We start from the raw sequence: 26,629 nt of genomic DNA, 5'->3' as shown, positions 1-26,629 counted from the left end.
ACGTTAATGGACGTCCAAAATACGTCTAATAATCGTCTTTTCAATGTCTGTGTTTGGACGTCTTTTCAACTTTCATTTTCAACCTTAAGAGAACGTTGATTAGACGGCAGTCATTACGTTATTTCAACGTTGAATCAACGGCTAAATGTTTACTGGGTAAGCTCCACTGAACTCCAGTTGGGGATGAAGTGTCATTGAACCCCTTAGAAATGAGTTCCCCAACAAAGCTCCAAGGAATACCACTGGAACAGCGACGTCTCGTCCAGCTCCTGGAGTCTCCAGGCCGGTTGCTGAGGGCTGGCTGCAGTACTGGAAGCACATCATAACGTGAGTATCACCTGCTTTGCATATCAGCTCTCTGTTACTCAAAGCAAATGTGTCAGGCTTGTGCTCACAGACTCATTCAGCGCCGGCAGCTACTCAGCGAGAGTCTCCACGAGCTTCTCCAGCAGCGAAATGAACCTCCTCCTGAGCTTCCAGACGCTCCTCTCTCTGATCTTAGTGAGCGCAGCCACGGTGGTGGAGGACTTCAACCACGTGGAGAGATGTAAAGACTCCCTGTACATGGGCACTCCGCCGAGGGGCATCATCGAAACCCACCTGAAGAAGATCTGCCAACGTTACGCTGATAAACCTCGCTACGTGACCCTCTACGACTCACGCAAACGTATCCCCGTCTACTCCGCGTACACCTTCAAGAAAACCGAGGGAGACCGGAGGGTGGACTACCCCTGGATGTACGAGCCTCAGGTACCAACATCTGTTTACAAACCTTTGAGTGTAATCTAGAGCTCTGTTCTTGGGGAATGCCATACGTGGTGTTGCCATTTTGCTTATAACATGGAAGTACATGGTGATTACATAATAAAGTTTAATAATTACGCAACTATTATCACTTTCAGGTTTGACCGTTTAGAAGTATAATGTAATTGAACCATAGCAGAGCTAAATGCTGCAACAACTGTTATTAACGTTGTTATTTTTGGTTATTATTTTGTAATTACATGGTCATGGTCAAGATTTAGATTTTGCTTTTCAATTTTAACCAGTTTATTTTTGTGGAATTGTGGGGAGACAGTTCTGACTTTCTGCAGCTTAGGGCTAGTGTAAGGGTCATTGTAGGAGGCAGCGCTAGGTTTGGGATTAGGACCAGATTGGGTTTGGGGTTATGGTTAGATTAAGATTAGGATTAAGGTTGGGTGTGGGGTTATGTTTATGGGTTTGGATTAGTATTAAGATTAGGATTAGGATTAGAATTAGGATTAGGGTAAGGGTTTGGGGAATTTTATTTTATTTTTTAAATATTTTTGTTATGGTTAAGATTAGGATTAGGATTAAGTCTATGGTCATGGTTATTGTAAGGCTATGGTTCAGGTTTCCATTAGGATTAAGAGTTAGGGTCAGGATTAGATTTGGGTACGGTGATGTCGGTTATGGTTTAGATTAGGATTAGGATGCGGGTTATGTTACATTATGGTTAGGATTAGGATTAAGATTAGGGTCAGGATTATGTTTTTAAAGACAGTGTAAAAAAACAGACTCAAGCAAAGTCTCCCTGGTCACTTTTTGTTTTCCAGCTCGCAGAAACAGACGGCAACGGGAACATGCTTCCGTTCCCGACCGGCTACCTGCACATGAAGTTTGAAGACAGCCAGGCGGTCCTGGACGACTACTCTGACGTGGTTCTGTACGAGAGAGGTCACCTGAACCCAGACCAGCACCAGTCGGACCCTCACGACCGAGCAGCCACTTATACCCTGACCAACGTTGTGCCGGAGATACGGGAGTTCAACATCGGGCCGTGGCGAGAGCACGAGGAACGGATCCGGGTCCGTCTCAACAACTACTGCAGGGGGACGGCGTTCATAGTGACGGGAGTGACCACAGCGGGTCACATGATCCGGAGAAACAACCAGGACCGCGTGGCCATCCCGGAGGACGTGTGGTCGGCCTACTGCTGCACCGATTACGACCGGAACGCCCCTCACGACGTCCGCATCCGCTTCCCGTCCCAAGCGGCCCTGGCCAAGAACGCCAAGGAAGGGAACGCCGTCCACGAGATGACAGTCCAGGACCTGGAGAACTTCCTGAAGACCCGCATGGACGTGGACCAGAACCTGCAGATCTTCTACGACAACTGCATCTCGCCTTCGCCACTGCCCATCTACCTCCACCACACCATATGACGTGACATCTCAGATCCACTCAGTGGCGCCGCCCTGCTGGTTTCAGCCAGTCTCCTCTCTCTGGCCACTCTCGGCGCTCTCAGCCTGTTCCTGTACTCGGCAGCATCCCCACATACCAAACCATCAGGGCGGTAACATCTGGTTAATACAGCTGTTCAATACGATTCTTCAGAAATGATTCAATGAATTGATTCAGTGATAATTTACAGAAAAACGTGTTGCTTCATTAAATGTGTCGAGTTGATTTGAATCCATTTACCAATGATTCGTTGTTTCATTAAATGTGTCAAGTTGGTTTTAATTGATTCACAAATGATTCATTGGTTCATTAAATGTGTCGAGTTGGTTTTAATTGATTCAAAAATGATTCATTGGTTCATTAAATGTGTCGAGTTGGTTTTAATTGATTCACAAATGATTCATTGGTTCATTAAATGTGTCGAGTTGCTTTTAATTTATTCACAAATGATCCATTGGTTCATTAAATGTGTCGAATTGGTTTTAATTGATTCACAAATTATTCATTTGTTTATTAAATGTGTCGAGTTGGATTTAATTGATTCACTAATTATTCATTGGTTCATTAAATGTGTCGATTTGATTTTAATTGATTCACAAATGTTTTATTGGTTCATTATATGTATCGAGTTGGTTTTAATTGATTCACAAATGATTCATTGGTTCACTAAATGTGTTGATTTGGTTTAATTGATTCACAAATGATTTATTGGTTCATTGAATGTGTCGAGTTGGTTTTAATTGATTCACAAATGATTAATTGGTTCATTAAATGTGTTGAGTTGTTTTAACTAATTCACAGAACATTCAAAGCTTCATGAATGATTTGATTCAGTTATTGTTATAATTATTAAAATACATTACTGCACCATTCATTCATCTTCTGAAATTGCTCCTCCAAGATCAGGGCCATGGTGGGTCCAGAGCCTCACGCAGTCACTCACACACTCACCCAGTCACTCACACACTCACCCAGTCACTCACACACTCATCCAGTTCCTTACACACTCACACCTGTGGAGAGTTGCACACACTAACCCAGTCACTTACACCTCAAATCTGAACAAGAAGTGGTTACAGAAGATGAATGAATGCATTTGCCCAGAAAAGGATGAATACTTTATGCTTCAGTTTTAAAATAAATGTCTGATTATTAATTCCAGATTATTCAGGGCTCTCGTGTGTGTGACGCTGAGGAAAACACTTCCTCTCACATTACTCTCGGCTCCTAAAGTAGTGTCTCTGCGCTCTGTCCTTAAAGGGTCTGTTGGCTTGTGATCATAACATGTGAAAGTTATGGTTGTCATGGTGATGGGATTTCTAGACTCTGTCTCTCTTCGGTGTGACTGTAATTTCTGTCTTTTTCCAGGGAATGACTGGTGCAGTGATGGATGGAGAGCAGAGTTCTAGCTGTGTGTGTGTGTAGGGTGTGTAGGGTGTGTAGAGTGTTTTGGGGGGTACGGGTTCTCTTCGATGTATAAAATGATTTTGTTGATGAGGTTTTAAACTGATGTCTGAGGGTTAAAGGACGTACTGCACCATGTTACAGGTCTTTATCTCCTCCTCCTGATCTCTGGGGAGCTCTGCGCAGTGTGAAGACAAACGGCTGGAATTTGCCTAAACTCACAGCAGCTACAAAACCCCAGCCTCGTGCGAGGAGTGTGTGATAAACACTGTGAGGGACACGGTGCTGTTTGTGGTGGGAATAAAGTAAAGAGTCTCTGGACCTCATCTCCTTGTCTTTTTTGGTCTAATGATGTGTTTTATGAAGCAAAATATAAATACAAATATAAATATAATTAATATTCTCCACATTTATCATTATACACCTATAATGATAAATGTAACTATAATATATAACTATATAACAATATAACTATAACTCACACTGTACACTTTATTAGGAACGCTTCCAGTGTATATATGCAAACGTTTCCGATAAAGTGGCCAGTGAGTGTCAGTAGAGGGGGGGGGGGTGTTTCTGATAAAGTGGCCAGTGAGAGTCAGTAGAGGGGGGGGGTGTTTCTGATAAAGTGGCCAGTGAGTGTCAGTAGGGGGAGGGGGGGGGGGTGTTTCTGATAAAGTGGCCAGTGAGAGTCAGTAGGGGGGGGGTGTTTTTTGATAAAGTGGCCAGTGAGTGTCAGTAGAAGGGGGGGTGTTTCTGATAAAGTGGCCAGTGAGTGTCAGTAGAGGGGGGGTGTTTCTGATAAAGTGGCCAGTGAGTGTCAGTAGAGAGGGGGTGTTTCTGATAAAGTGGCCAGTGAGTGTCAGTAGGGGGGGGGGGGGTGTTTCTGATAAAGTGGCCAGTGAGAGTCAGTAGGGGGGGGGGTGTTTTTTGATAAAGTGGCCAGTGAGTGTCAGTAGAGGGGGGGGTGTTTCTGAGAAAGTGGCCAGTGAGTGTCAGTAGAGGGGGGGTGTTTCTGATAAAGTGGCCAGTGAGTGTCAGTAGAGGGGGGGTGTTTCTGATAAAGTGGCCAGTGAGTGTCAGTAGAAGGGGGGTGTTTCTGATAAAGTGGCCACTGAGTGTCAGTGGGGGGGGGGTGTTTCTGATAAAGTGGCCAGTGAGTGTCAGTAGAGGGGGGTGTTTCTGATAAAGTGGCCAGTGAGTGTCAGTAGAGGGGGGGTGTTTCTGATAAAGTGGCCAGTGAGTGTCAGTAGAGGGGGGGGTGTTTCTGATAAAGTGGCCAGTGAGCGTCAGTAGAAGAGGGGTGTTTCTGATGAAGTGGCCAATGAGTGTCAGTAGAGGGGGGGTGTTTCTGATAAAGTGGCCAGTGAGTGTCAGTAGAAGGGGGGTGTTTCTGATAAAGTGGCCAGTGAGTGTCAGTAGAGAGGGGGTGTTTCTGATAAAGTGTCCAGTGAGTGTCAGTAGATGGGGGGTGTTTCTAATAAAGTGGCCAGTGAGTGTCAGTAGAAGGGGGGTGTTTCTGATGAAGTGGCCAATGAGTGTCAGTAGAGGGGGGGTGTTTCTGATAAAGTGGCCAGTGAGTGTCAGTAGAAGGGGGGTGTTTCTGATAAAGTGGCCAGTGAGTGTCAGTAGAGGGGGGGGTGTTTCTGATAAAGTGGCCAGTGAGTGTCAGTAGAGGGGGGGTGTTTCTGATAAAGTGGCCAGTGAGTGTCAGTAGAGGGGGGGTGTTTCTGATAAAGTGGCCAGTGAGTGTCAGTAGAGGGGGGGTGTTTCTGATAAAGTGGCCAGTGAGTGTCAGTAGAGGGGGGGTGTTTCTGATAAAGTGGCCAATGAGTGTCAGTAGAGGGGGGGTGTTTCTGATAAAGTGGCCAGTGAGTGTCAGTAGAAGGGGGGTGTTTCTGATAAAGTGGCCAGTGAGTGTCAGTAGAGGGGGGGTGTTTCTGATAAAGTGGCCAGTGAGTGTCAGTAGAAGGGGGGTGTTTCTGATAAAGTGTCCAGTGAGTGTCAGTAGATGGGGGGTGTTTCTGATAAAGTGGCCAGTGAGTGTCAGTAGAGGGGGGTGTTTCTGATAAAGTGGCCAGTGAGTGTCAGTAGAGGGGGGTGTTTCTGATAAAGTGGCCAGTGAGTGTCAGTAGAGGGGGGGTGTTTCTGATAAAGTGGCCAGTGAGTGTCAGTAGAAGGGGGGTGTTTCTGATAAAGTGTCCAGTGAGTGTCAGTAGATGGGGGGTGTTTCTGATAAAGTGGCCAGTGAGTGTCAGTAGAGGGGGGTGTTTCTGATAAAGTGGCCAGTGTGTGTCAGTAGAGGGGGGTGTTTCTGATAAAGTGGCCAGTGAGTGTCAGTAGAGGGGGGTGTTTCTGATAAAGTGGCCAGTGAGTGTCAGTAGAGGGGGGTGTTTCTGATAAAGTGGCCAGTGTGTGTCAGTAGAGGGGGGTGTTTCTGATAAAGTGGCCAGTGAGTGTCAGTAGAGGGGGGTGTTTCTGATAAAGTGGCCAGTGTGTGTCAGTAGAGGGGGGTGTTTCTGATAAAGTGGCCAGTGAGTGTCAGTAGAGGGGGGTGTTTCTGATAAAGTGGCCAGTGAGTGTCAGTAGAGGGGGGTGTTTCTGATAAAGTGGCCAGTGAGTGTCAGTAGAGGGGGGGTGTTTCTGATAAAGTGGCCAGTGAGTGTCAGTAGAGGGGGGGTGTTTCTGATAAAGTGGCCAGTGAGTGTCAGTAGATGGGGGGTGTTTCTGATAAAGTGGCCAGTGAGTGTCAGTTGAACAGTAGGCGTAAGCATAAATATCAATGCTGTTGAATGTAAATGTATTGATGTCCATATAAGGTAAAGTCAGAGGGCTAGATACTCTCTGTATCTAGCACGTATCCTCAGTAGAACCTGTGAATATATACACAATCTATGCCCATTATTTCAAAGCAAAAACACAGTAATAAATTCATTTAATAAATTAAAGTATGATAAACATAGAGCTATAATAATAATAGAGTAATTACAGATATAACTCTATAGTCAGAGCAGTGAACAGATGCTCACTGAAAAACAAAGAGCAGAAATGGGAGGAGTAATGCTGACTGCCAGAGAGAGAGAGAGAGAGAGAGAGAGAGAGAGAGAGAGGGACAGAAAGGAACGAGAGAGAGAGAGAGAGAGAGAGAGAGAGAGAGAGAGAGAAGGCCGAGAGACAGCAGGAGAATGCGGGTCAGTGTGCACTGTGTGTCGGGGGCTGTGTTGGAGTGTGTGCTGCTGTGTGTGTTGCTGTGTTGTGCTGTGACTCTGGCCGGAGTCGTGGAGGACTTTAACCACGTGGAGCGCTGTAAAGACTCGCTCTTCATGGGCACCCCCCCGAGGGGCTTTCTGAGCAGGGGCTACAGGAAGATCTGCCAGCGTCTGCAGGACAGACCACGCTACGTGACGCTGTACGACCCCCGCAGGCGCATGCCCCTCTACTCCGCCTACACCTTCAAGAAGTCGGACGGCCTGAAGAGCGTGGACCAGCCCTGGATGTACGAGCCTCAGGTGAGACACCGGCTTCACTCCACAAACTGCAACATTGCTGTGAGGCTCTGATGGCCTGCAGCCTTCACATAGACACCAGAGAAGTCTATGAGCGGTTATTCTCTGATATCACTCTGATATTTCTGAACAGAGCTGCGTCTCCCCAGAGAACGTGGTTCCGCTATTCCCCAGCCCAATGCTGGGCACTTTATACCCATCAAACTCACAACTGCCATTGAGTACAGGGCCCTTAGGATCATGTGCAGCTGCTCCAGAGTATGTCTAATGAGTGTACTGATGTGGAGTGTGCAGTATTACCACAAACAAACAGAGAGAGAGACAGAGGGAGAGGGAGAGAGAGAGAGAGAGAGAGAGAGAGAGAGAGAGAGACAGAGAGAGAGAGCAGCCTTGTCCTCCTCATTTGTGTGTGTGTGAGATTAGATTAGCGTGTCCAGTGCCAAGGGTCAGCTGGGGGGTGCTATACATTCCAGCGGTGGAACAATGGAACTCTGTTCCCTGGAGTGATGGAGAACCAATTAACATTTATTGCAAATGGTCAAACATCCGTACCTGACCTGAACGCAATCAAATCCTCACAGCAATGTTCTAAACATCCAGAGTGTCCCAGAGGATCACACCCCTGACCCGTGTCCTGTGTTCCCTCTGTCCCCTGACAGTTGGCCTCAGGCGTGGGCAGCAGTAACATGGAGCCCTTCTCTCACTCCCGGAGCTCTCTGCGGCTGATGGACTCTCAGGCCACTCTGGAGGACTTTGAGGACATGGTCCAGTACGAGAGAGGACACCTGAACCCGGACCAGCACCAGGCCGACCCAGTGGACAAGGCGGCGACTTATTCCCTCACCAACGTGGTCCCTCAGGTCCGAGAGTTCAGTGCCGGACCCTGGAGTCAGCACCAGGACCTGGTCCGTCAGCGTCTGAATAACTACTGCAGGGGTACGGCGTACGTCGTGACCGGCACCACCAGCACCGGTTACATGATTCGCAGGTACTGACCAACCACAGCTGCCCAAAAGTCTAGAATGTGCTCTTCTCCTCAGAGTGTGTTGAGCTGATGGTAGTGTTCTCCTCAGAGCGTGTTGAGCTGATGGTAGTGTTCTCCTCAGAGTGTGTTGAGCTGATGGTAGTGTTCTCCTCAGAGTGTGTTGAGCTGATGGTAGTGTTCTCCTCAGAGTGTGTTGAGCTGATGGTAATGTTCTCCTCAGAGCGTGTTGAGCTGATGGTAGTGTTCTCCTCAGAGCGTGTTGAGCTGATGGTAGTGTTCTCCTCAGAGCGTGTTGAGCTGATGGTAATGTTCTCCTCAGAGCGTGTTGAGCTGATGGTAGTGTTCTCCTCAGAGCGTGTTGAGCTGATGGTAGTGTTCTCCTCAGAGCGTGTTGAGCTGATGGTAGTGTTCTCCTCAGAGCGTGTTGAGCTGATGGTAGTGTTCTCCTCAGAGCGTGTTGAGCTGATGGTAGTGTTCTCCTCAGAGCGTGTTGCGCTGATGGTAGTGTTCTCCTCAGAGCGTGTTGAGCTGATGGTAGTGTTCTCCTCAGAGCGTGTTGCGCTGATGGTAGTGTTCTCCTCAGAGCGTGTTGCGCTGATGGTAGTGTTCTCCTCAGAGCGTGTTGAGCTGATGGTAGTGTTCTCCTCAGAGCGTGTTGAGCTGATGGTAGTGTTCTCCTCAGAGCGTGTTGAGCTGATGGTAGTGTTCTCCTCAGAGCGTGTTGAGCTGATGGTAGTGTTCTCCTCAGAGCGTGTTGAGCTGATGGTAGTGTTCTCCTCAGAGCGTGTTGAGCTGATGGTAGTGTTCTCCTCAGAGCGTGTTGAGCTGATGGTAGTGTTCTCCTTAGAGCGTGTTGAGCTGATGGTAGTGTTCTCCTCAGAGTGTGTTGAGCTGATGGTAGTGTTCTCCTCAGAGAGTGTTGAGCTGATGGTAGTTTTCTCCTCAGAGCGTGTTGAGCTGATGGTAGTGTTTCTCCTCAGAGCGTGTTGAGCTGATGGTAGTGTTCTCCTCAGAGCGTGTTGAGCTGATGGTAGTGTTCTCCTCAGAGCGTGTTGAGCTGATGGTAGTGTTCTCCTCAGAGCGTGTTGAGCTGATGGTAATGTTCTCCTCAGAGTGTGTTGAGCTGATGGTAGTGTTCTCCTCAGAGCGTGTTGAGCTGATGGTAGTGTTCTCCTTAGAGCATGTTGAGCTGATGGTAGTGTTTCTCCTCAGAGCGTGTTGAGCTGATGGTAGTGTTCTCCTCAGAGCGTGTTGAGCTGATAGTAGTGCTCTCCTCAGAGCGTGTTGAGCTGATAGAACAGAATCAGTAGTTATAGTCTTCTAATATTTTCATAAACACTCTTCCACAGGAACAACTACGACCGAGTGGGAATTCCGGAGTATATGTGGACGGCGTACTGCTGCCCGGATTTTGACCACAATGCTCCGTATCTGGAGCGCTACCGGTTCCCCACCTTCGCTGCCTACGGCCTGAACGAGCGCGTCAACAACGCTATGGTGGAGCTGCCCCTCCAAGCCCTGGAGAAGTTCCTGCGCACTCGCATGGAGGTGGACAAGAACTTCCAGATCTTCTACAACGACTGTGTCCCAGACGAAGTTTAGCTTCCACATCACACACATAAACGACACTCAGTGAAGTTGTACTAATTATTATTGTAATTATATATGGGCTAACTACATGAGGAAGTCGGGCACCTGTTTTACTTTCTCATCTTCTGCATTTACTTAATCGTGATCTGATCATCGTGTGAACACCCCGGACATAGCACCAGTCCGTCACACACTCACTGAGTGACTGGGTGAGTGTGTGACGCCCTGTGATACATTGGTGCTCTGTCCATGGTGTGTCCAGTGATTCCATGTGGGCTCTGGACCCGACATGACTCCGATCAGGATGAAGCCTTTACAGAAGAAGAAAGATCTCAGTTATATTTTCACCTAGTAATAATTCTGTGGCTTTGATTTCATTCATTTGTGTGGGTTCTGCTCTCTTCTCTCCTGTTGCTCATGTTTCTCATTCAGCTTTTTAATTTAGACAAAAAAAAAAGAAATGACCTCAGAGCTCCACAAGCTTCAATTCTGTTTATACCTTTTACTACAATTCTATTCATTCATGAATTAAACTAGCAGTAAAAATACCTGTGGAGTATGGAATAAAACACGAGAGAAAGTTCTGTGTCTGCAAACCTGTGTCCGTCCACCAGATGGCGCTGTTGTCAAACAAAAAACAAACTCGGTTCAGCCGTTACAGGACTTTTATTTACAGCTCAGGAGCATGGGACTCTTATTAATCCGGTTTAGACATTTAAAAAAACTCCTTTAATGTAAAACGATCTAGTTTCTACACTCACTGTCGATACAGAGCCACTGCAGGTGTGATGTGGTGGTGGATCATTCTCAGCGCTGCAGTGACACTGACGTGGTGGTGGTGTGTTAGTGTGTGTTGTGCTGGTGTAGAGTGGATCAGACACAGCAGTGCTGCTGGAGTTTTTAACCCCTGTGTCCACTCTCTGTCCACTCTGTGAGACACTCCTCCCTCGTTGGTCCACCTTGTAGATGTAGAGTCAGAGACAGTAGCTCATCTGTCGCTGCACAGTGTGTGTCGCTCGTCCTCTAGTCCTTCATCAGTGACACAGGACGCTGTCGGCTGGATGTTGAGAATGATCCACCACCACATCACACCTGCTCTGTGGGGGGTATGCAGAGCAACAGAATGTGCCTGTATACAAGCAAAAACAATTTGATAAGGGCATCTAAAAAGCAAGAGGGGATTAAATCACACACACACACACACACACAGAGGAGGAGGAGGTGAAACAGTGGTGACCCCCGGCCCCAGTGGGCCACACCTGGAAGCGAGTGCCTGCAGCGTCAGGTAAGGAATGAAGGAATGGGCCTAGCGCTGCAGCTATGTTTAATTGAAGAGCAGAGCTGGGTTTTTAGGGCCTGCTTTCACATTAATTATCCTGCTTTCCTAAAGTCTAGGGAAAAGGGCATTGGATTTATCCAATTAAGAGGCGCTCGTGCATTATGCATGAAAGCTGCAGCTACTCCACGCATATCTGAGCCATATTTAACTCCACCTGCTAATGAAGAGCCGGGAAAGCAGCCTCTTGCGCTGAAGCCAGATCGTGTGCAGAGAATAACATGAGTCTCGTGATGTGCGAGGTCCTTAATGAAGTCAGTGCACTGTACGAGTCGCTTGTCCACAGCACTGTACTCCAGTGAATTTACATACAGAGGTAAGATAGTACATATAGCACTGTTCAAAAACATGTAGGCACCTGAGAATTTGAGAATTGTGTGAGTGTTTGTTTGGTGTTGTTAGTGTGTGTGTGTGTGTGTGTTTGATGGTGTTTAGTCTTGTTATAGTGTGTGTGTGTGTGTGTGTTTGATGGTGTTTAGTTTTGTTAGTGTGTGTGTGTGTATTTGGTGGTGTTTAGTCTTGTTAGAGTGTGTGTGTGTGTGTATTTGGTGGTGTTTAGTCTTGTTAGAGTGTGTGTGTGTGTGTTTGGTGGAGTTTAGTCTTGTTAGAGTGTGTGTGTGTGTGTGTGTATTTGGTGGTGTTTAGTCTTGTTAGTGTGTGTGTGTGTGTGTGTTTGATGGTGTTTAGTTTTGTTAGTGTGTGTGTGTGTGTATTTGGTGGTGTTTAGTCTTGTTAGAGTGTGTGTGTGTGTGTGTGTGTGTGTGTGTGTTTGGTGGAGTTTAGTCTTGTTAGAGTGTGTGTGTGTGTGTGTGTGTGTACTTGGTGGTGTTTAGTCTTGTTAGTGTGTGTGTGTGTGTGTGTGTGTGTTTGGTGGAGTTTAGTCTTGTTAGAGAGTGTGTGTGTGTGTGTGTGTATGTGTGTATTTGGTGGTGTTTAGTCTTGTTAGAGAGTGTGTGTGTGTGTATTTGGTGGTGTTTTGTTAGAGTGTGTGTGTGTGTGTGTTTGGTGGTGTTTAGTCTTGTTAGTGTGTGTGTGTGTGTGTGTGTATTTGGTGGCGTTTTGTTAGAGTGTGTGTGTGTGTGTATGTTTGGTGGTGTTTAGTCTTGTTAGAGAGTGTGTGTGTGTGTGTGTGTGTGTGTGTGTGTGTTTGGTGGTGTTTAGTCTTGTTAGAGTGTGTGTGTGTTTGGTGGAGTTTAGATCTGTTAGTGTGTGTGTGTGTGTGTGTATTTGGTGGTGTTTTGTTAGAGTGTGTGTGTGTGTGTGTGTTTGGTGGTGTTTAGTCTTGTTATAGTGTGTGTGTGTGTGTTTGGTGGTGTTTAGTCTTGTTAGAGTGTGTGTGTGTGTTTGATGGTGTTTAGTCTTGTTATAGTGTGTGTGTGTGTGTGTGTGTGTGTGTGTTTGTGTGTGTGTTTGGTGTCTTGTTAGAGTGTGTTTGTTTGGTGGTGTTTAGTCTTGTTATAGTGTGTGTGTGTGTGTGTTTGGTGGTGTTTAGTCTTGTTATAGTGTGTGTGTGTGTGTGTGTTTGGTGTCTTGTTAGAGTGTGTGTGTTTGGTGGTGTTTAGTCTTGTTATAGTGTGTGTGTGTTTGTTTGGTGGTGTTTAGTCTTGTGGTCTAGCGCTGGGTGTTACCGGGGATTTGGTGCGAGTCCGAGGTAAGACCATCACAAATCGTCTGAGCTCCCACCATCTCTGACTTTAGAGCGACTCTCTCTCCATCATCTGACTTCAACTTCATCTCCGTGAGTCAATAAATATTTCACTGCAGGAAGATTCCAGATGGGCTCCAGATCCAACAGCACCCGGATCAGGAGGAAGTGCTTACAGGAAGTGACACACACTCACCCAGTCACTCACACACACACACACCTGTGGACACACACTACTACTGTGTTTGCACTGTGGGTGGAAACCCATGCAGACACAGGGAGAACAGCAACTCTGCCACAATTGACAGAAAATGATTATGAATAATGAACGAGTTTAGCGGGCCGTGATTGGCTGAGCTGAGTGAGGAGGCGGAGAGTTCTGTTTAATAATGTCTTTTAATGTTCTCCAGTTCAGATACACAACATACAGTGTGTAATAGCCTTTATATGAAATAGAAATATTAACGCTGTCCCCCCCCACCCCCCTCTTTATCCGCACGCATCCGGCACTTCATCCAAAATCGGACACAAGGAAAACCAACAGGTGCAAGTCTTTTTATTGTTTTTTTGGGAAACCCAGCATGAATATTTGAACAGTTGCACTTTGTAAATGTCTTCATTTTTAAATATCTTTTCCTCCATTGTTTTTTTTTTTTGTACTTGTTGTGTTTCTTTACGACACATGGCCACGGCAGACTGTAGAGAATCACCAATAAACCCTTGGTGAAAGTGTGCTTCGTGTGTCTGACCGCTGCCACCGGACGCTCTCCCCCTTCATTTATTCCTTTATTTATTCATTCATTTATTTATTTACTCTTTTTTGTTAACTCTTTAGAAAAATATGGACAGTTTAAATTCTCTATTCTGAAATATAATACGCAGCTCAAATTCACAGCAAAATAGATAAGCCAGAAATCAGCTCCTCTCCCAATGGTGTTGGATCAGTTTTAAACCTCTATGATAAACATAAACTTAAACCTAAACCTGAACCTGAACCTGAACCTGAACCTGCAGCCGGTCTGAGGAGCAGGGGGAGCCCACAGTGCTGTTGAGAAGTAGTCGAGACATGATTCTGAGAGTGGGTCAGGCGTGATTTTCTAGAACAGCGATACCAGCTTCTTCACAAGCCCCCCCTTTTTTTAAATGAACAATTTACATAATAAAAGTCCTGCATTGGAAAACAAATCTAAAAATAATAACAAACAACAGTCCGATTCTTTCTATCAGCTGCAAACATTCTCAAAATGCACTGTACGATCCAGGAGACGTTTGTAGGCATCTCTTCAGTGATATCTGCTACGTTAAGGTGCACAGAGCTTGTATAATAACATCCACACCCAATGCCAGCTGTGGGCAGGAGGGGTATAAAGCCCCTCAGTGTCTCTGGAGTGATGAATCTTCACCTGCCCTCTCTAATGCCATCAAATCCTCACAGAAATGTTCCAACACGAAGGGTAAATCCTTCACAGAGGAGTAGAGAAGCCTAACTGCGGCAAAAACAAGTAAAATCCTGATTAATGCCCTTCACTTCAGAAAAAAAATCACGTGATGAGCGTTTCCTCAAACTTACAGCCACTTACACTATTTTTAAGCTGTGCTAGCTGCAGGACTTCTTTCCTAGAACCGAACTTCCAAACCGAGAACCACTGAAGAACCTTTATTTTGAAGAGGTCTGCATTTGTACAGTGGCTAATTAGCCAGTGATGCTAATGTGGCTAACAGTGAATGAAAACAGATGGGTATCTGTTAGCCGTTAGCATGAGGAGGGAGATTGGAGCTGCTGTTTCAGTTCATGGTTCTGACACAGCTCCACAGAGTGGCCACTTTATTAGAAACCCCTACCACGAGGCAATGCATTTGGCCATTTTATTGGAAACACTTAGCATAGATGTACACACTGTGGACCATATGTAAGACAATTTACAGTACAGTCAACAACAAGCCAAACAGACCTGCTTCTAAAATCAGACATGACTGACCTCAAAATAATAATAATAATAATAATAATAATAATAATAATAATAATAATATGGCATTCTGTCAAATATTAATGACTAGCTCTTGTCATTCTCTGCACTGTGAGCTGTTGTGTGACCAAAGACCTATTCCTTGTCCATCTGAACACACACAACAGTTAATCCTGATCCTGATCTGGATATTGATCAGTTTTATTTCAAAGTGCCGCTATATAGAAGCTGTTTCCAATAAACTGGCCAACACATGTAGCCGCGAGGCGAGTCTCTGTCTTAAACCGTTCAGTGTGTCTCCCTTATTTTCGCCTGCTTCTGAAAAACCAGTTTAATAAAAGTCCATGGCCCAGACATCAGCAAAATCAACAGAGTCTAATGAGAAAGAAAAGGAAGAAAAGAAAGAAAGAAAGAAAAGAAAGAGCAGATCCTGGACCAGTCAAACTTGCACCTGTGTGTTTCTGGGGCTGTTCAGCTGTAAACCAAACCATAAACAGAATATTTACAAAGACCAGGTCTTTTCTTTTACACTTTGAAAAAAGAAATTACAGTTTGTGTTGTTTTGTTGTTGTTTTTTTGTTTGTTTGTTTCCGGTCCGGGTTTTTGCTCCCGGTTCCTGGTTTGAAAGCAGTTTCCGTCTGTGAGTGTGTTTCCAAAAAAAGGGGAAACGAGCAAAACAGAAAAATGAGGTGGTGTTAAGTGTTTGTGAGGCTTCTTTCCGCCGAGTCCTTGTTTGGCTTGTGTTGATGATGTCATAGTCATGGGTAGAGTTCACCAACAGGAGCCTGGAACACTTAGCGTCATCCACATATTTTGCCAGCCCCCCGGGCCCCAACCTGGGCGACCCACTTTGACCCTAAAGGCCAGCACTCGGCCAGTGGGGAGTCCGTTTCGCCCTGGAGCTCCGCGTTCCCTCATTCACTCACTCAGTCTCTTCTTCTTCTCTTGTGGCCTCCTTGGTGCCATGAGGGGGAGAAGACGGCGGGAATAGAGCTGGCCATCCGGATACGAGTGAGAGAGAGAGAGAGAGAGAGAGAGAGAGAGAAGGAGAACAGAGAAAGAAAAGAAAGACAGAAAGAACAGTGGGAGTCCTGACGTTGAGAGTGACCGCTTTTCAACGGTCAGCGGTGAATACAGTGAAAATTTACAGGAGTGGCGGGGAAGGGGTTAACAAGTCCTTTGGAGTGGGTTCACAGCAAAAGAAAATAAAAAGAAGGGATCTCTTCATCGTTTTTTATTGTGATCGTTATCAGTTTCCTGATATGCTTCAGTATCTACAGAAGAAGAAGAAGAACAAAAACGGGACGTGGCGCACAAAAAGAGAGCAAAAAAGAAAAACAGAGCGAGAAAGAGAGGAAAAGGACATCGATTATAAAAAGGAGACGAGAAAAGATGTCCATTTTTTCTAGAAAATAAATCATGCAAATTTCCCAGAGAGAGAATGAGAGAAACAGAGAGAGGAAACAAGGTATAAATTGGATAATTCTCTATATTTAGACTCTTTATAGATATTCTTATTTATATTTTCCATCTCGTCCCATGAACAGAGACCAGCGCAAAGTCAACGCCAAAGAAAAACAATTAAAAAAAAAGCAAATAAAGACGAGAGGAAAAAAATGTAAAAAGAAACAAGGTTTTGGCACTTTTTTTTCCCCCGTTTTTCTGATCCAATTTTTTTTTGGGGGGTGGGGGGGGGGGGCAGTCCACTCCAAGTCAGTCCTTCAATCAGAGTCCAGCGTCTGATTGGACGATTATCACAGTACTTGGCTCGGAAATGCTGGTAAAAACGGATATCAGAACCTTCGCACTCTTTCTTCCCCCTGACTTTGTTCCTTATGAAGCTTCTCAGCAACACACTCACTTTTCTTCTTTAACACTTCGTATGGTTTATAAAAGTGTTCTGACGTAGGCGAAAAACTGCTCCGTCACTTGGTGTGAAAAAGGAGACGAGAAAAACAACCCGATAAGGAGCGAAGGGGTGAGGGGGGGGGAAGAAGGAGAGAAAGAAAACACAGCGAGAAGAAAGCGATGCAGAGATAAGAACGGAAGCGGAGACTTGGAGTTCAAGGTTGAGGTGGGTTTCGCATTGGAATTTTCCCCTGTTCCACCTTGAATTTAAGGTGGAGCTTTTCATCGACCATAAATTTAAGGTGGAAATTCCAGCCGGAACTTTGACAAATGAGAATCCAGAGCTTCTCAGAATAAAACTCTTCCAAGAAGAGAGAGAAAGAGAGAAAGAGAGAGAGAAACAGAGGGAGGACTTGTGGGGTTAGAGGTAAAAGGACAAGAGGAATAAGTGTTCGAACAGTGTCTCAGGAGAGTCTGTGTCCAACGAGTTAGCGAGGGAGGTTCCACCTGTGGGAATTCAGCGCCACTATACGATCGGAAAGGGGGGAAACGTTTGCTGATTGTGCTGAGTTTGTGTGATGTTATGCTGTGAAAATATCCTTGTGCTGGTTGGTCTTAAGGGAGAAATTAAAAGCCAGCCTTTAACTGAATACGATCACTTCCTCGTTCTCTAGCTGCCGGAATAAGCTCCCAACTGACAACACGCACAGCTCTAACTCAAGTAAACAAACATCACTCACTGCTGCCCTCTAATGGTGGTGATGAAGGAATTTTGTCTAATACCAGCACGAGGTTTTCTTTACAGCGACACAAACCGACAAACAGAAAACTCTCTCTGCACTTTCCGATGGTATAGTAGGGGCGAGTTCTTAAAAGTGCAGGTTCCCCTGGTTCCTGGAGGACCCCCCGGTCCTTGGAGGATCCCCTGGTTGCCAGAGGTTTTCCCAGTTCCTAGAGATTCCCCACAGTTCCTAGAAGTTCGCAAGTTCCTGGAGGTTCCTCCTGGTTCCTGGAGCTTTACCACAGTCCCTAGAAGTTCCCCAGTTTCCCACAGGATCCCCCTGGTTCATGGAGGATGTTCCCCATGGTTCCTGGAGGTTCCTCTGGTTCTGGAGGTGCTGCTACTATACTCTGGTGGTGGAGTGCTGGTGTGGCAGGGCATTGTTGCTGTGGCTAGAGCTAGGGACAGGTGCAGGGGTGGGGGGGAAGGTGTTGAAGGCGTGGAGGGGCTGCATGCCGGCCATGGTGCTGGGCATCATGGACAGGGCATTGGCCGTCATCAGTGGCACGTCCTCAGGTGCCCGTCTCAGCGCCAGCGTGTAATCTGGCGGGCAGGCGGGCGGTCGGAGAGGCTCTAGGTCACCGTGGAGACTTCGCGGCACTAGGGGAGTCCCGTGGTCCAGCTCCACCCTCTGCTGCTTCATCTGAAGGGACATTAGCTCCTCCTCCTGGCTGAGTGCCAGGTCATTGTGGGGCGGGGCCATTCCTGTAATCCCAGCAATTCCTGCGATTCCCGAGATGCCACCGATGCCCGAGGAATGTCCTCCGGCACCCCTCTGAGGCGAGAGACGGCGATGTCTCCGCTGCAGGAGCTCGTGCCTCTTATCTCGCTTGTAGTACAAGGCGGCGAAGGCCAAGACATTGAGGAAAAGCAGCGAGGCTCCCACTGCGACCGTCACACTCAGCTCTGTCGAGTAATCCCGAGTGGCTTCCGGGAATGGAGAAAACCGAGGGCGCTCCGAACTGTCCGGATCTGGATCCGGAGGATAAGTAGAGACCACCGGATGCCGGGTAGATCTGGTCCCTGGACTCTGCACTGGAATCTTCCTCCCGGCCCGATGGGACCCTCCCCCTCCTGATCCTACTGATGGCAGCTTCGTGGTGATGGAGCCGATTCCCTCGCCGATTGTGTGAAGATGAGGCACCAGCTCCAGCCAGAAGGCCACCTTGTTGGCGCGGTAGTTGTCCCGCACTCGGGGCTTGAGGCCGATGTGCAGGTACTGCTTGTCCTTGGAGCTGAACTTGGTCCAGGTCACCTCCTCGAAGCGGTTGGGCTTGGTGTGGATAAACTTGGTGTCCTGCGGCACTGGATTGTTGGGATCACTGTGAAGGAATAGGGAGTGTGAGAAGCACAAATGAACATGAACACGAACACTCTGGTGCGAGCTTTACGTTATGCTGCAACCCAGACTGTGCAGTTTCCCCAGCTGCTGCTGTTGGAGCTGAGTTACAAGGTGCAGTGGTTAAAATCCCAGCCCTACAAAAGAGGACGACCCTTCAAGACCCTGATACGTCATTTGAACTCAAATAAAACAGAGCAGCGCTTCATTCCCAGGCGACTAGCGCCGCTCTGTAGCAGCTCTGCACCAGTCTGCAGTGATATCAGAGGAGCTGTTGGACTTTAGTTACAGTGTGGTAAAGGTGTTCAAGAGCCTCTGTAACATGGAGGTAAACAGGGTAAGGACACTCACTTCGCCTGTTTTAGTTGGTGTTAGTTAACGTTAGCTTGACTCGCTAAACTCGGTGCTCAGATTATACTCGGCTACGTAGCTGCATTACGGAGGTTTAGAGTGTCGGATGAATTCGAGTTCGACTTCGATCACATTTACAAGAATAACGGTACCTCTACATTTGAGTTTAGCTTATTGCTAGGCTATTGTCATGAATAATGTTGGTTATTTAGCTAGATACTGTCATAACAGTCAGTCATAACTGTGTTTTACCGCGGCGTTGTTCAGCTGTTGTCCACCAGTGACATCACGCTTGCGTTCAAGAATTTCCACAGCGAGCTCGGGTTTTTCCGTCAATTTAATAAAATTGTCAGTTTTAAGGCAAATTAAAGGTTTCATTTGGTAGTAAACATTCAGTGTTTGTGTTGTCGGGGTCGTGAAATGAATCAGTCGACAAAACATTGGTCACTTGAAAAACAGTTTGAAAAACCATGCTGTAGAGCGTCGTAACAGGACACGGCTCCCTCTAAGCCCTTTTCTACCAAAGGAAAACTCTGGCTCTTGAACTGGCTCTGTTCGGGTTTACTAGAACCTTGGTGCTGTTCAGCGAACCAGACGCGTTTACACCAGTTTTAGTGAAAACCGTGGATACGTCACAGTACATGTCACCAACAGGGGGCGCTGCACAGCGGCAGTAAACAGAAGTGAGAAGCTGGCGGAGCGTGTAGACGACCTGTGAGTGTTTGTGCTGTTGTAACAGACGTCCTTCTCCACAAAGCAAACACAGATCAGTTTTTGGCGACGAGGCGACGTAGAAGACTACACTGTGTTCCTTGTGGGTGTCGCCATCGCTCCTTGCTCCTGTAACTAGACACGCCCCCAGACGTCCTCACGGTTCGTGCTGAAAAACCTGCTATTGTTTGGTTTCCTTCTATGAACGAACGTTTCAGGTTCCAGAGCCCTTTTTTGTTGGTAGAACGAGCCGAACGGTTCAAAACAAGGTCCGTGATCCGGAACGGAGCCTGTTCCACGTTGGTGGAAAAGCACTATCTGTGTTTATGAGCTGTCAGTGTGCAATGAGCGGGAGGTGGAGCGGTAAGGACCCCTGTTATGGACAGATACATTTGCAGAATTCAGCATTCGACTCTTTTTCCGAACGAGGTGCGGAACTGACTCTTTCGGTTCGGTAAATTCCCGGATGATGCTCACAGCCCGAACCTCTGTGTGAGCGAAACGAACACATCTACGTTCCTCTGAACTCTTCTAACTCCAACAGTCTCCTAGCGTCTGCATTAAAGCCGAGTTTCTTAAACCTCTGCGTATGCGCAGTCAAATCTGATCACATTCCACCACCGATTTGATCTTTTCTTTGAAGTCGGCGACATCAAAAGGTATGGTTTCTATTGCGATTTGGAAGGCTTTCTTAAACGCCGACGCAGAAGCTTCAGCTGTGACTAAACGCGCAAATCCGATCAGGTAAAGCTGGAGAAACAAATCTGATCTGAATATTTAACCCCGTTAGAGACAGCGCAGCTTTAATGGGGCAGCACCGCAGCTGCAGGACGTGAGGAACGTGAGGAACTCCTCTTTGTGGAAAATCTCCTTTCAAAATCATGTGAAGACCAGGACTAGGTTCTCCTCTTCTCCACAGTGGAACACAGTTCTGTTTCTTAATGAAGCGTCTGTGACCCGCTTTGGTCCAAACCCCACGAGCCCCACAGCAGTGTTCTCCCCCTGTGTAAACAGCCCCTGTTCAGAACGCCCGCTTTCAGCACCTGTTCCTTTAAATGATAACGAGCCGCTCGCTGTTCACCCCGACCCCGAGCGCACAGCAGTGAGGAGCGAGGAGCAGAAGCTCTGGTTTTTAGCCGTTTTCACTCTGTTCTCTTTCTTCTCCGTTTTTACTCAGTGCTCTTATTTCTCCGCGCTCGTTGTGTCTGTTTTGCTGAGTTTAACCTCGTCTCTGCGCTCTCACATAAACACGGGTCCAGCGCTGTGATTGGACAGACTCAGGCGAGGGGGCGGAGCTCGTATCCATCCTGGAGTAGCAATGGCAGAGGATTTTTTCTGCCTGTTACTGCTCAGTGGAACATCATTATTTTGAAGCTGTAATACCATGAGTCACAACAATTAAATAATTAATTAATGAATGAATAATTATAACGAGCCCCTCATTAAAAGGTGTAACTGTTAACAGACGTAAAGCCTGGTCTGTTAATACTCACCCGGTCTTGGCGAAGTTGGTCCAGTAGGTCATGACGACGGCGCTGAGCATCACGTCGTTCTTGGAGAAGTTGCAGGGGAACAGGTCCGTGGCTCCGACCATGGGGACGCCGAAGACGTACGGGATCTCGTCTCCGTGCGCCGCATCGGCCCACTCCGGCCGCGCCTCCGTCTGGCAGTGGTGGTGGAAGGTGTAGAAATAAACCGGAGACTGGAACTCGGCGTGCAGCTTTGCCGTGGCTACCGCCGGCGCCACCCACTGGTGGTCTGTGAAAAGAGCCAGCAGGGTCTTCCTCCGCATGTCTCCGTTGTCTCGGTCCGCCCAGTCCGTGTACATGAACTTTATCGTCTCTCGCAGGATGTCTTTACCTGAGTGAGAGGAAGGAAACCTTCTTAAAGGTGCAGACGATTCTCATACAGAGGACCATTTATTGAAGGATATGATCCATGGAGTGGGTCCCCCAAATGGGGGCAGGCTTTTACAATAGGTTCAGCAAATAATCTCTGAAAAATTCAGGCCAGTAGGTGTCAGTATAACGACGGTAGAAGATAAATTCCTGGAAAGAATAAGTTCATTACGACAACAAGGTGTGTGTGTGTGTGTGTGTGTGTGTGTGTGTGTGAGAGAGAGAGAGAGAGAGAGAGAGAGAGATACACACCATCTGGGTATCCATAAAGGTTGTCCACAAAGTTAGAAATGGTGTAGTCGAAGGAAGGCGCCGAGATCCCGTCTTCCCCCTCGCTGTCGTCCACAAACTTTAGGCCTTCTCCCTGATTGACTCCCAGCAGGATGTCGTAGTTCAGGAACTCTCCCTTTAATCAACACTGAGAAATTAGACCTAAAGACAGACACATGACCCAAACCCTGCACAAGCTCATCACAAATGGTGACGTTAAGCTCATGTGCAGCGGGGGCAAATGAATGAGACACATGAGACACATGAGGCATGTGACTTGAAAGATGCAAGAAGATGCAGCTTTGTGTGAATTCTAAAGACTCCAGTGGAGTTTGGATGAGAAAGACAAGTGTGTGTGTGTGTGTGTGTGTGTGTCAGAGCTGGGTGCAGTGGGGCACTGCAGAAAACAGTTTGGGAGCCTCTTACTTTAGTCGGTGCATTTACAAACGTCGTCTATAAGGGAACTTTCGAATAAAGTGTTAGCACCTCGTCACTGTGTCCCACTCCCCAACAAAAGCCCCCGGTCCAAATTGCATATGGATATCATATATGAATTAGAAATACTGACCCAGATATGATATAACTGCCGTAAGAACAGAGCCTGGGGTCAGATCTGCGTATGGACGACACATATGCATCGCAAACAGTGACCCACTTCACACACGGCACGGAAAACTAGAGTCAGACCCTGAGAACGCCTTCAGTCCAGAGAGCAAAGGCACCTTCAGGCATTCAGATAAAGACGAGCAGAAGAACGGGAAACACAGGGGTGCTTTAATGCATGAGAATCATGGTTAAAGTCTAAGCTCTAATGTGTTTTACGAAGCCCCGGTGTCTGTAAACGGGTAAAAAAACAAAGCGTCTGGGTCCGGTGCTAGGCTTTCTCTCTCTCTGCTCACGGCAGAGAAACGCCATCTGGAGGTTTTTAGACAACGGAGCTTTGGGGATGTATATGATCCTGGATTCATCCTCCAACATCAGCACCTGACCTCACTAAAGCTTGTGTGGTTGTAAGCCATCAAATCCTCACAGCAATGCTCCAATATCTGCTATAAAGCCTTCCCAGAAGAGCAGGAAAAGTGCTTGTTTAATAAGTTAGAAGTTGTGGGAACCTGCTGCATGAGGATCTCCGGGTCGTCCGGCACCACGTCTCCGTCCACCACGGGCCCGAAGGCGATGTGGTAGCGCGCCGGCTGGATGTCCTGATCCACCAGCTCCCGAAAACTCTTCCTCCGGAAACAGTCCACCAGTTCGGCCGTGTCACTGTAAGTGCAGCCCACCTGAGGGGGGCAGGGGTGGTGAGAGGGGGTGGTACAGATATAGCATGACACACACAGTGCTGTGAAATGGGTCTCAATATTAAACATTCCTCTGTTTTCACCGTTTGATCAGATCCAAGTGAAAATATCTAGCGAGAAAGTGGTGAGCGGTAAACAATAGACTCAAAGCCTAACAGCCATGAGCTGTTTTTTTATGAGAACATTATTAAATACAGTCGAAATGCTACTTCTGATATGATACAGCACTCTGCTAAAGTTTTAGGACCCTGAGAAATTTATCTGAGCAGTAAGAGACTATTAACTCTAAAAACAAACAAAAATGATGTGTGTGTGTGAGTGTGTGTGTTGTGTGTGTGTGTGTGAATGTGTGTGTATGAGTGTGTATGAGTGTGTGTGTCTGTGTGTGTGTGTGTGTGTGTTTGTGTGTGTGTGAATGTGTGTGTGTGTGTGCTACACATTTTAATGTGGACCAGAATCCTGGACTGAGCTGAATATTTCAGAGGGAAAAATGTGTGTGTGTATGAGTGTGTGTGTTGTGTGTCTGTGTGTGTGTGAATGTGTGTGTCTGTGTGTGTGTGTGTGTGTGTGTGTGTGTGTGTGTCTGTGTGTATGAGTGTGTGTGTCTGTGTGTGTGTGTCTGTGTGTATGAGTGTGTGTGTCTGTGTGTGTCTGTGTGTGTGTGTGTGTGTGTGTATGAGTGTGTGTGTGTGTGTGTATGAGTGTGTGTGTCTGTGTGTGTCTGTGTGTGTGTGTGTCTGTGTGTGTGTGTGTATGAGTGTGTGTGTCTGTGTGTGTGTGTGTCTGTGTGTGTGTGTGTGTGTGTATGAGTGTGTGTGTCTGTGTGTGTCTGTGTGTGTGTGTCTGTGTGTGTGTGTGTGTGTGAATGTGTTGATTTAACCCCTCCTGGTGACAGTCGAGTGTTGTTTGAGGTGATCGTCCCATGCCTAGTGTCAGAGGATAATAAACACTTCATTGTGTTAGAACATCTGCAAACACACCATGTTCCTCACTCGCTCACAACACAGATACTACTCTTTAGAACAAACAAATAGTTTTTATATGGTAACTATATATCATTTTATACAAGAACCACAGTTACTGAGGGGATTAATTAGTTTAAATAACAATAATAATAATAATAACAATAATAATAATAATAATAATCATAGGTGCCTGAGACTTCTGCAGAGTGCTGTAACTCTTTAATCAGTATTAAATAGCGCCACGCTCCACAATTAATATCAATAACAGCTATTAATTATTATTAAATAGCTTAATAAATACTCTGTAAACAATATAAATATTTATAGGTTTTGATACAACACTAGGTTGTTTTTTAACTTTAAAATTCAAAGGTAGAGATTCAAGCTGTAACCGGGAAAACAGAGCCTCTGTTGTTGCTACACTGCACTGTAGAAAAATGCCTGTAAATTTTACGGTGAAAAACTGTAAATCCATGACAGTAAATGACTATAAACTCTAAAAAGGTTAAAGACATTTTCTGTAACAGTGAAATACAGTGAAATACAGCGAATACCGTAAATCAGCCAAAACACATCTCTTTACTGTAAAAAAAAAGTTATTTCACTGTTAAATGCACAAACCATTAGGGAGCGTACACGTGGTCAAGGACTGGGAGGAGCTGAGACTCATTAGGAGCTTCCAGCATGCCTTGCTTTGCCGTATTTTCTGTGATTTTGAATTTAGGATGTGCTTTGACTGTATCTAAGTAAAGAGGCTCCATTCTCTCATTTGTAACACTGTTTACATGTAAATTTTATGGTAAAACAATGTTTCTTTGTTATTTTTATATAAATACTATGGGTTTATTATCTGGTTTTAACAGAAAAGTACTGTAAACAAAATATATTATGTAGTTTGTATCTTTCACGGTGAAATTTTGGCAAACACAGCTGTCGTTTTTTTTACCATAAATTTTATGGATATTTTTTACTCTGTGGACGAAGCACTGCAGAAACTGCACTATGTCACGTTAGGAGGAGGGTCGGAACCACCTCCCCCCCCCCCCCCCCCGTTAAACAAGGAACGTCCCTGGATGTTTAAAATAGGTCTAAAAGTAGTCTGTCCGTCAAGGACATATTTTAAACTATTTTAAAATCCATCGTAATAAGTTAGTTAAGTGGTGACCAATCGATAACGTCAGTGGACGTCCAAAATGCGTTTTTTATACAAGTAATTTATTTCAGGACCAATTAATAACGTCAATGAACGTCCAAAATACGTCTAATAGTCGTCTTTAACGTTGAATCAACGGCTAAATGTTTACTGGGCCCCCTCCTCCTTGATTTCCAAATCAAGCCTCACCGGATCCGACCGGAGCATCACTGACAAAGAGAGTAACGCTGGGTTTATTAATGAAACACATGAATCGTGAATCATAAAGACAACACATCACCTTCTTGGCGAGGATCTTGGTGTAGTCGAGCGGCCGGTAGTTAACGGACCAGCTGGAGATGGCGGAGCCGCTTTGGGCGATGGCCCTCTGGAACAGTCCTGAGGAGAGCGTCAAACATAATGAGGCACTTTCTATGCTGAGTGCTTTTATTTTAATAGGGCTCTATCAGGGTCCCGGCGGCAAATTCCCTTTTAAACATCCCGCACATGATGGGGTCATCACTGCCGGGCTCCGTCGGGCGGGAGCTCTGCAATCAACAGCTAAATGAATTAATTTCACATGACCACGAGCCAGGGATGGAGCTCGGACTGGACAGAGCAGAGGCCAGCGATGGACGCTGAGGGACACTGAGGGAGTCAAAGACACGGTCTGGTGTGAAATTAAATGGATTTGTGTTTTGGACTGGAGATATGAAGCTAATACCCTTCACTGATAGGTTAATAAACACAACCTAGATCTCATTCACTTCTTACAAACACAACTGTAGCTTAATTTCTGATCTCACCAATGTTTATGTGGCTGAAAGCCATCAAATCCTCACAGCAAAGTTCCAACATCAAGTCTAAAGCCTTGTTTAGAAATACGTACTGCAGCAGAAACGAGTGGTCCTGTGCACACTTAAAAATGATGGTTCTTCAAGGGTTCTTTAGTAAAGAGAATGGTTCTCTATAGAACCCTGAACATGAATGGAGGACTAAAAATGACCAAGGCTTTATGGTATGTTTCGATTAACTTCTCATTGGCTTTGAGTGGGAGGCTGCTCGTAGAACTGCTACGGGATGTAGCATAGCTAGCCTTGGTTATGACGAGAAAGAGTTCTGTTGCTTCTGTCTGGTTCACCAAACTGACCAATCCTGCTTCAGAGTGAGGTTAAAACCAATACATAAATAAATAAGTATATATAAAATACACCTGGAGTGTGGTGTGTTCTCCCTGTGTCTGTGTGGGTTTCCTCCGGGTGACTGTCTGTGAGGAGTGTGGTGTGTTCTCCCTGTGTCTGTGTGGGTTTCCTCTGGGTGACTGTCTGTGAGGAGTGTGGTGTGTTCTCTCTGTGTCTGTGTGGGTTTCATTTTTAGTCCTAATCTGATAGAGTGTGT

The 26,629-nt window shown here is 46.3% G+C and overlaps 3 protein-coding genes across 3 annotated transcripts in view; 2 read left to right on the top strand and 1 right to left on the bottom strand.

Moving 5' to 3' along the window:
• Positions 1-421: 421 nt before the first annotated feature.
• LOC136675112 (endonuclease domain-containing 1 protein) lies at positions 422-3,918 on the top strand. Its single transcript, XM_066651532.1, has 2 exons — positions 422-750; positions 1,578-3,918. The coding sequence occupies exons 1-2, from the start codon at positions 457-459 to the stop codon at positions 2,184-2,186; spliced, it is 903 nt and encodes a 300-aa protein (XP_066507629.1). The 5' UTR covers positions 422-456; the 3' UTR covers positions 2,187-3,918.
• A 2,847-nt stretch (positions 3,919-6,765) lies between these two features.
• Positions 6,766-10,163, top strand: LOC136675297 (endonuclease domain-containing 1 protein-like). The gene is made up of 3 exons (XM_066651792.1): positions 6,766-7,118; positions 7,775-8,103; positions 9,450-10,163. Exons 1-3 carry the CDS (start codon positions 6,795-6,797, stop codon positions 9,700-9,702), a joined length of 906 nt encoding a protein of 301 aa, XP_066507889.1. The 5' UTR covers positions 6,766-6,794; the 3' UTR covers positions 9,703-10,163.
• A 2,804-nt stretch (positions 10,164-12,967) lies between these two features.
• nlgn2b (neuroligin 2b) overlaps positions 12,968-26,629 on the bottom strand; it is a 61,919-nt gene continuing 48,257 nt past the window's right edge. The window contains exons 4-9 of the mRNA XM_066650496.1: positions 25,817-25,879; positions 25,533-25,630; positions 22,949-23,116; positions 21,819-21,972; positions 21,162-21,528; positions 12,968-18,589 (exon numbers count right to left, since the gene is read on the bottom strand). Coding sequence (XP_066506593.1) covers positions 17,611-18,589; positions 21,162-21,528; positions 21,819-21,972; positions 22,949-23,116; positions 25,533-25,630; positions 25,817-25,879 — 1,829 coding nt within the window. The 3' untranslated portion in view covers positions 12,968-17,610. The remainder of the gene's footprint in view (positions 18,590-21,161; positions 21,529-21,818; positions 21,973-22,948; positions 23,117-25,532; positions 25,631-25,816; positions 25,880-26,629) is intronic.

The sequence above is a fragment of the Hoplias malabaricus genome, chromosome 18 (assembly GCF_029633855.1).
Source record: "Hoplias malabaricus isolate fHopMal1 chromosome 18, fHopMal1.hap1, whole genome shotgun sequence".
In the NCBI taxonomy this organism is placed as follows: Eukaryota; Metazoa; Chordata; class Actinopteri; order Characiformes; family Erythrinidae; genus Hoplias; species Hoplias malabaricus.
This window is presented reverse-complemented; position numbering and strand designations above follow the sequence as displayed.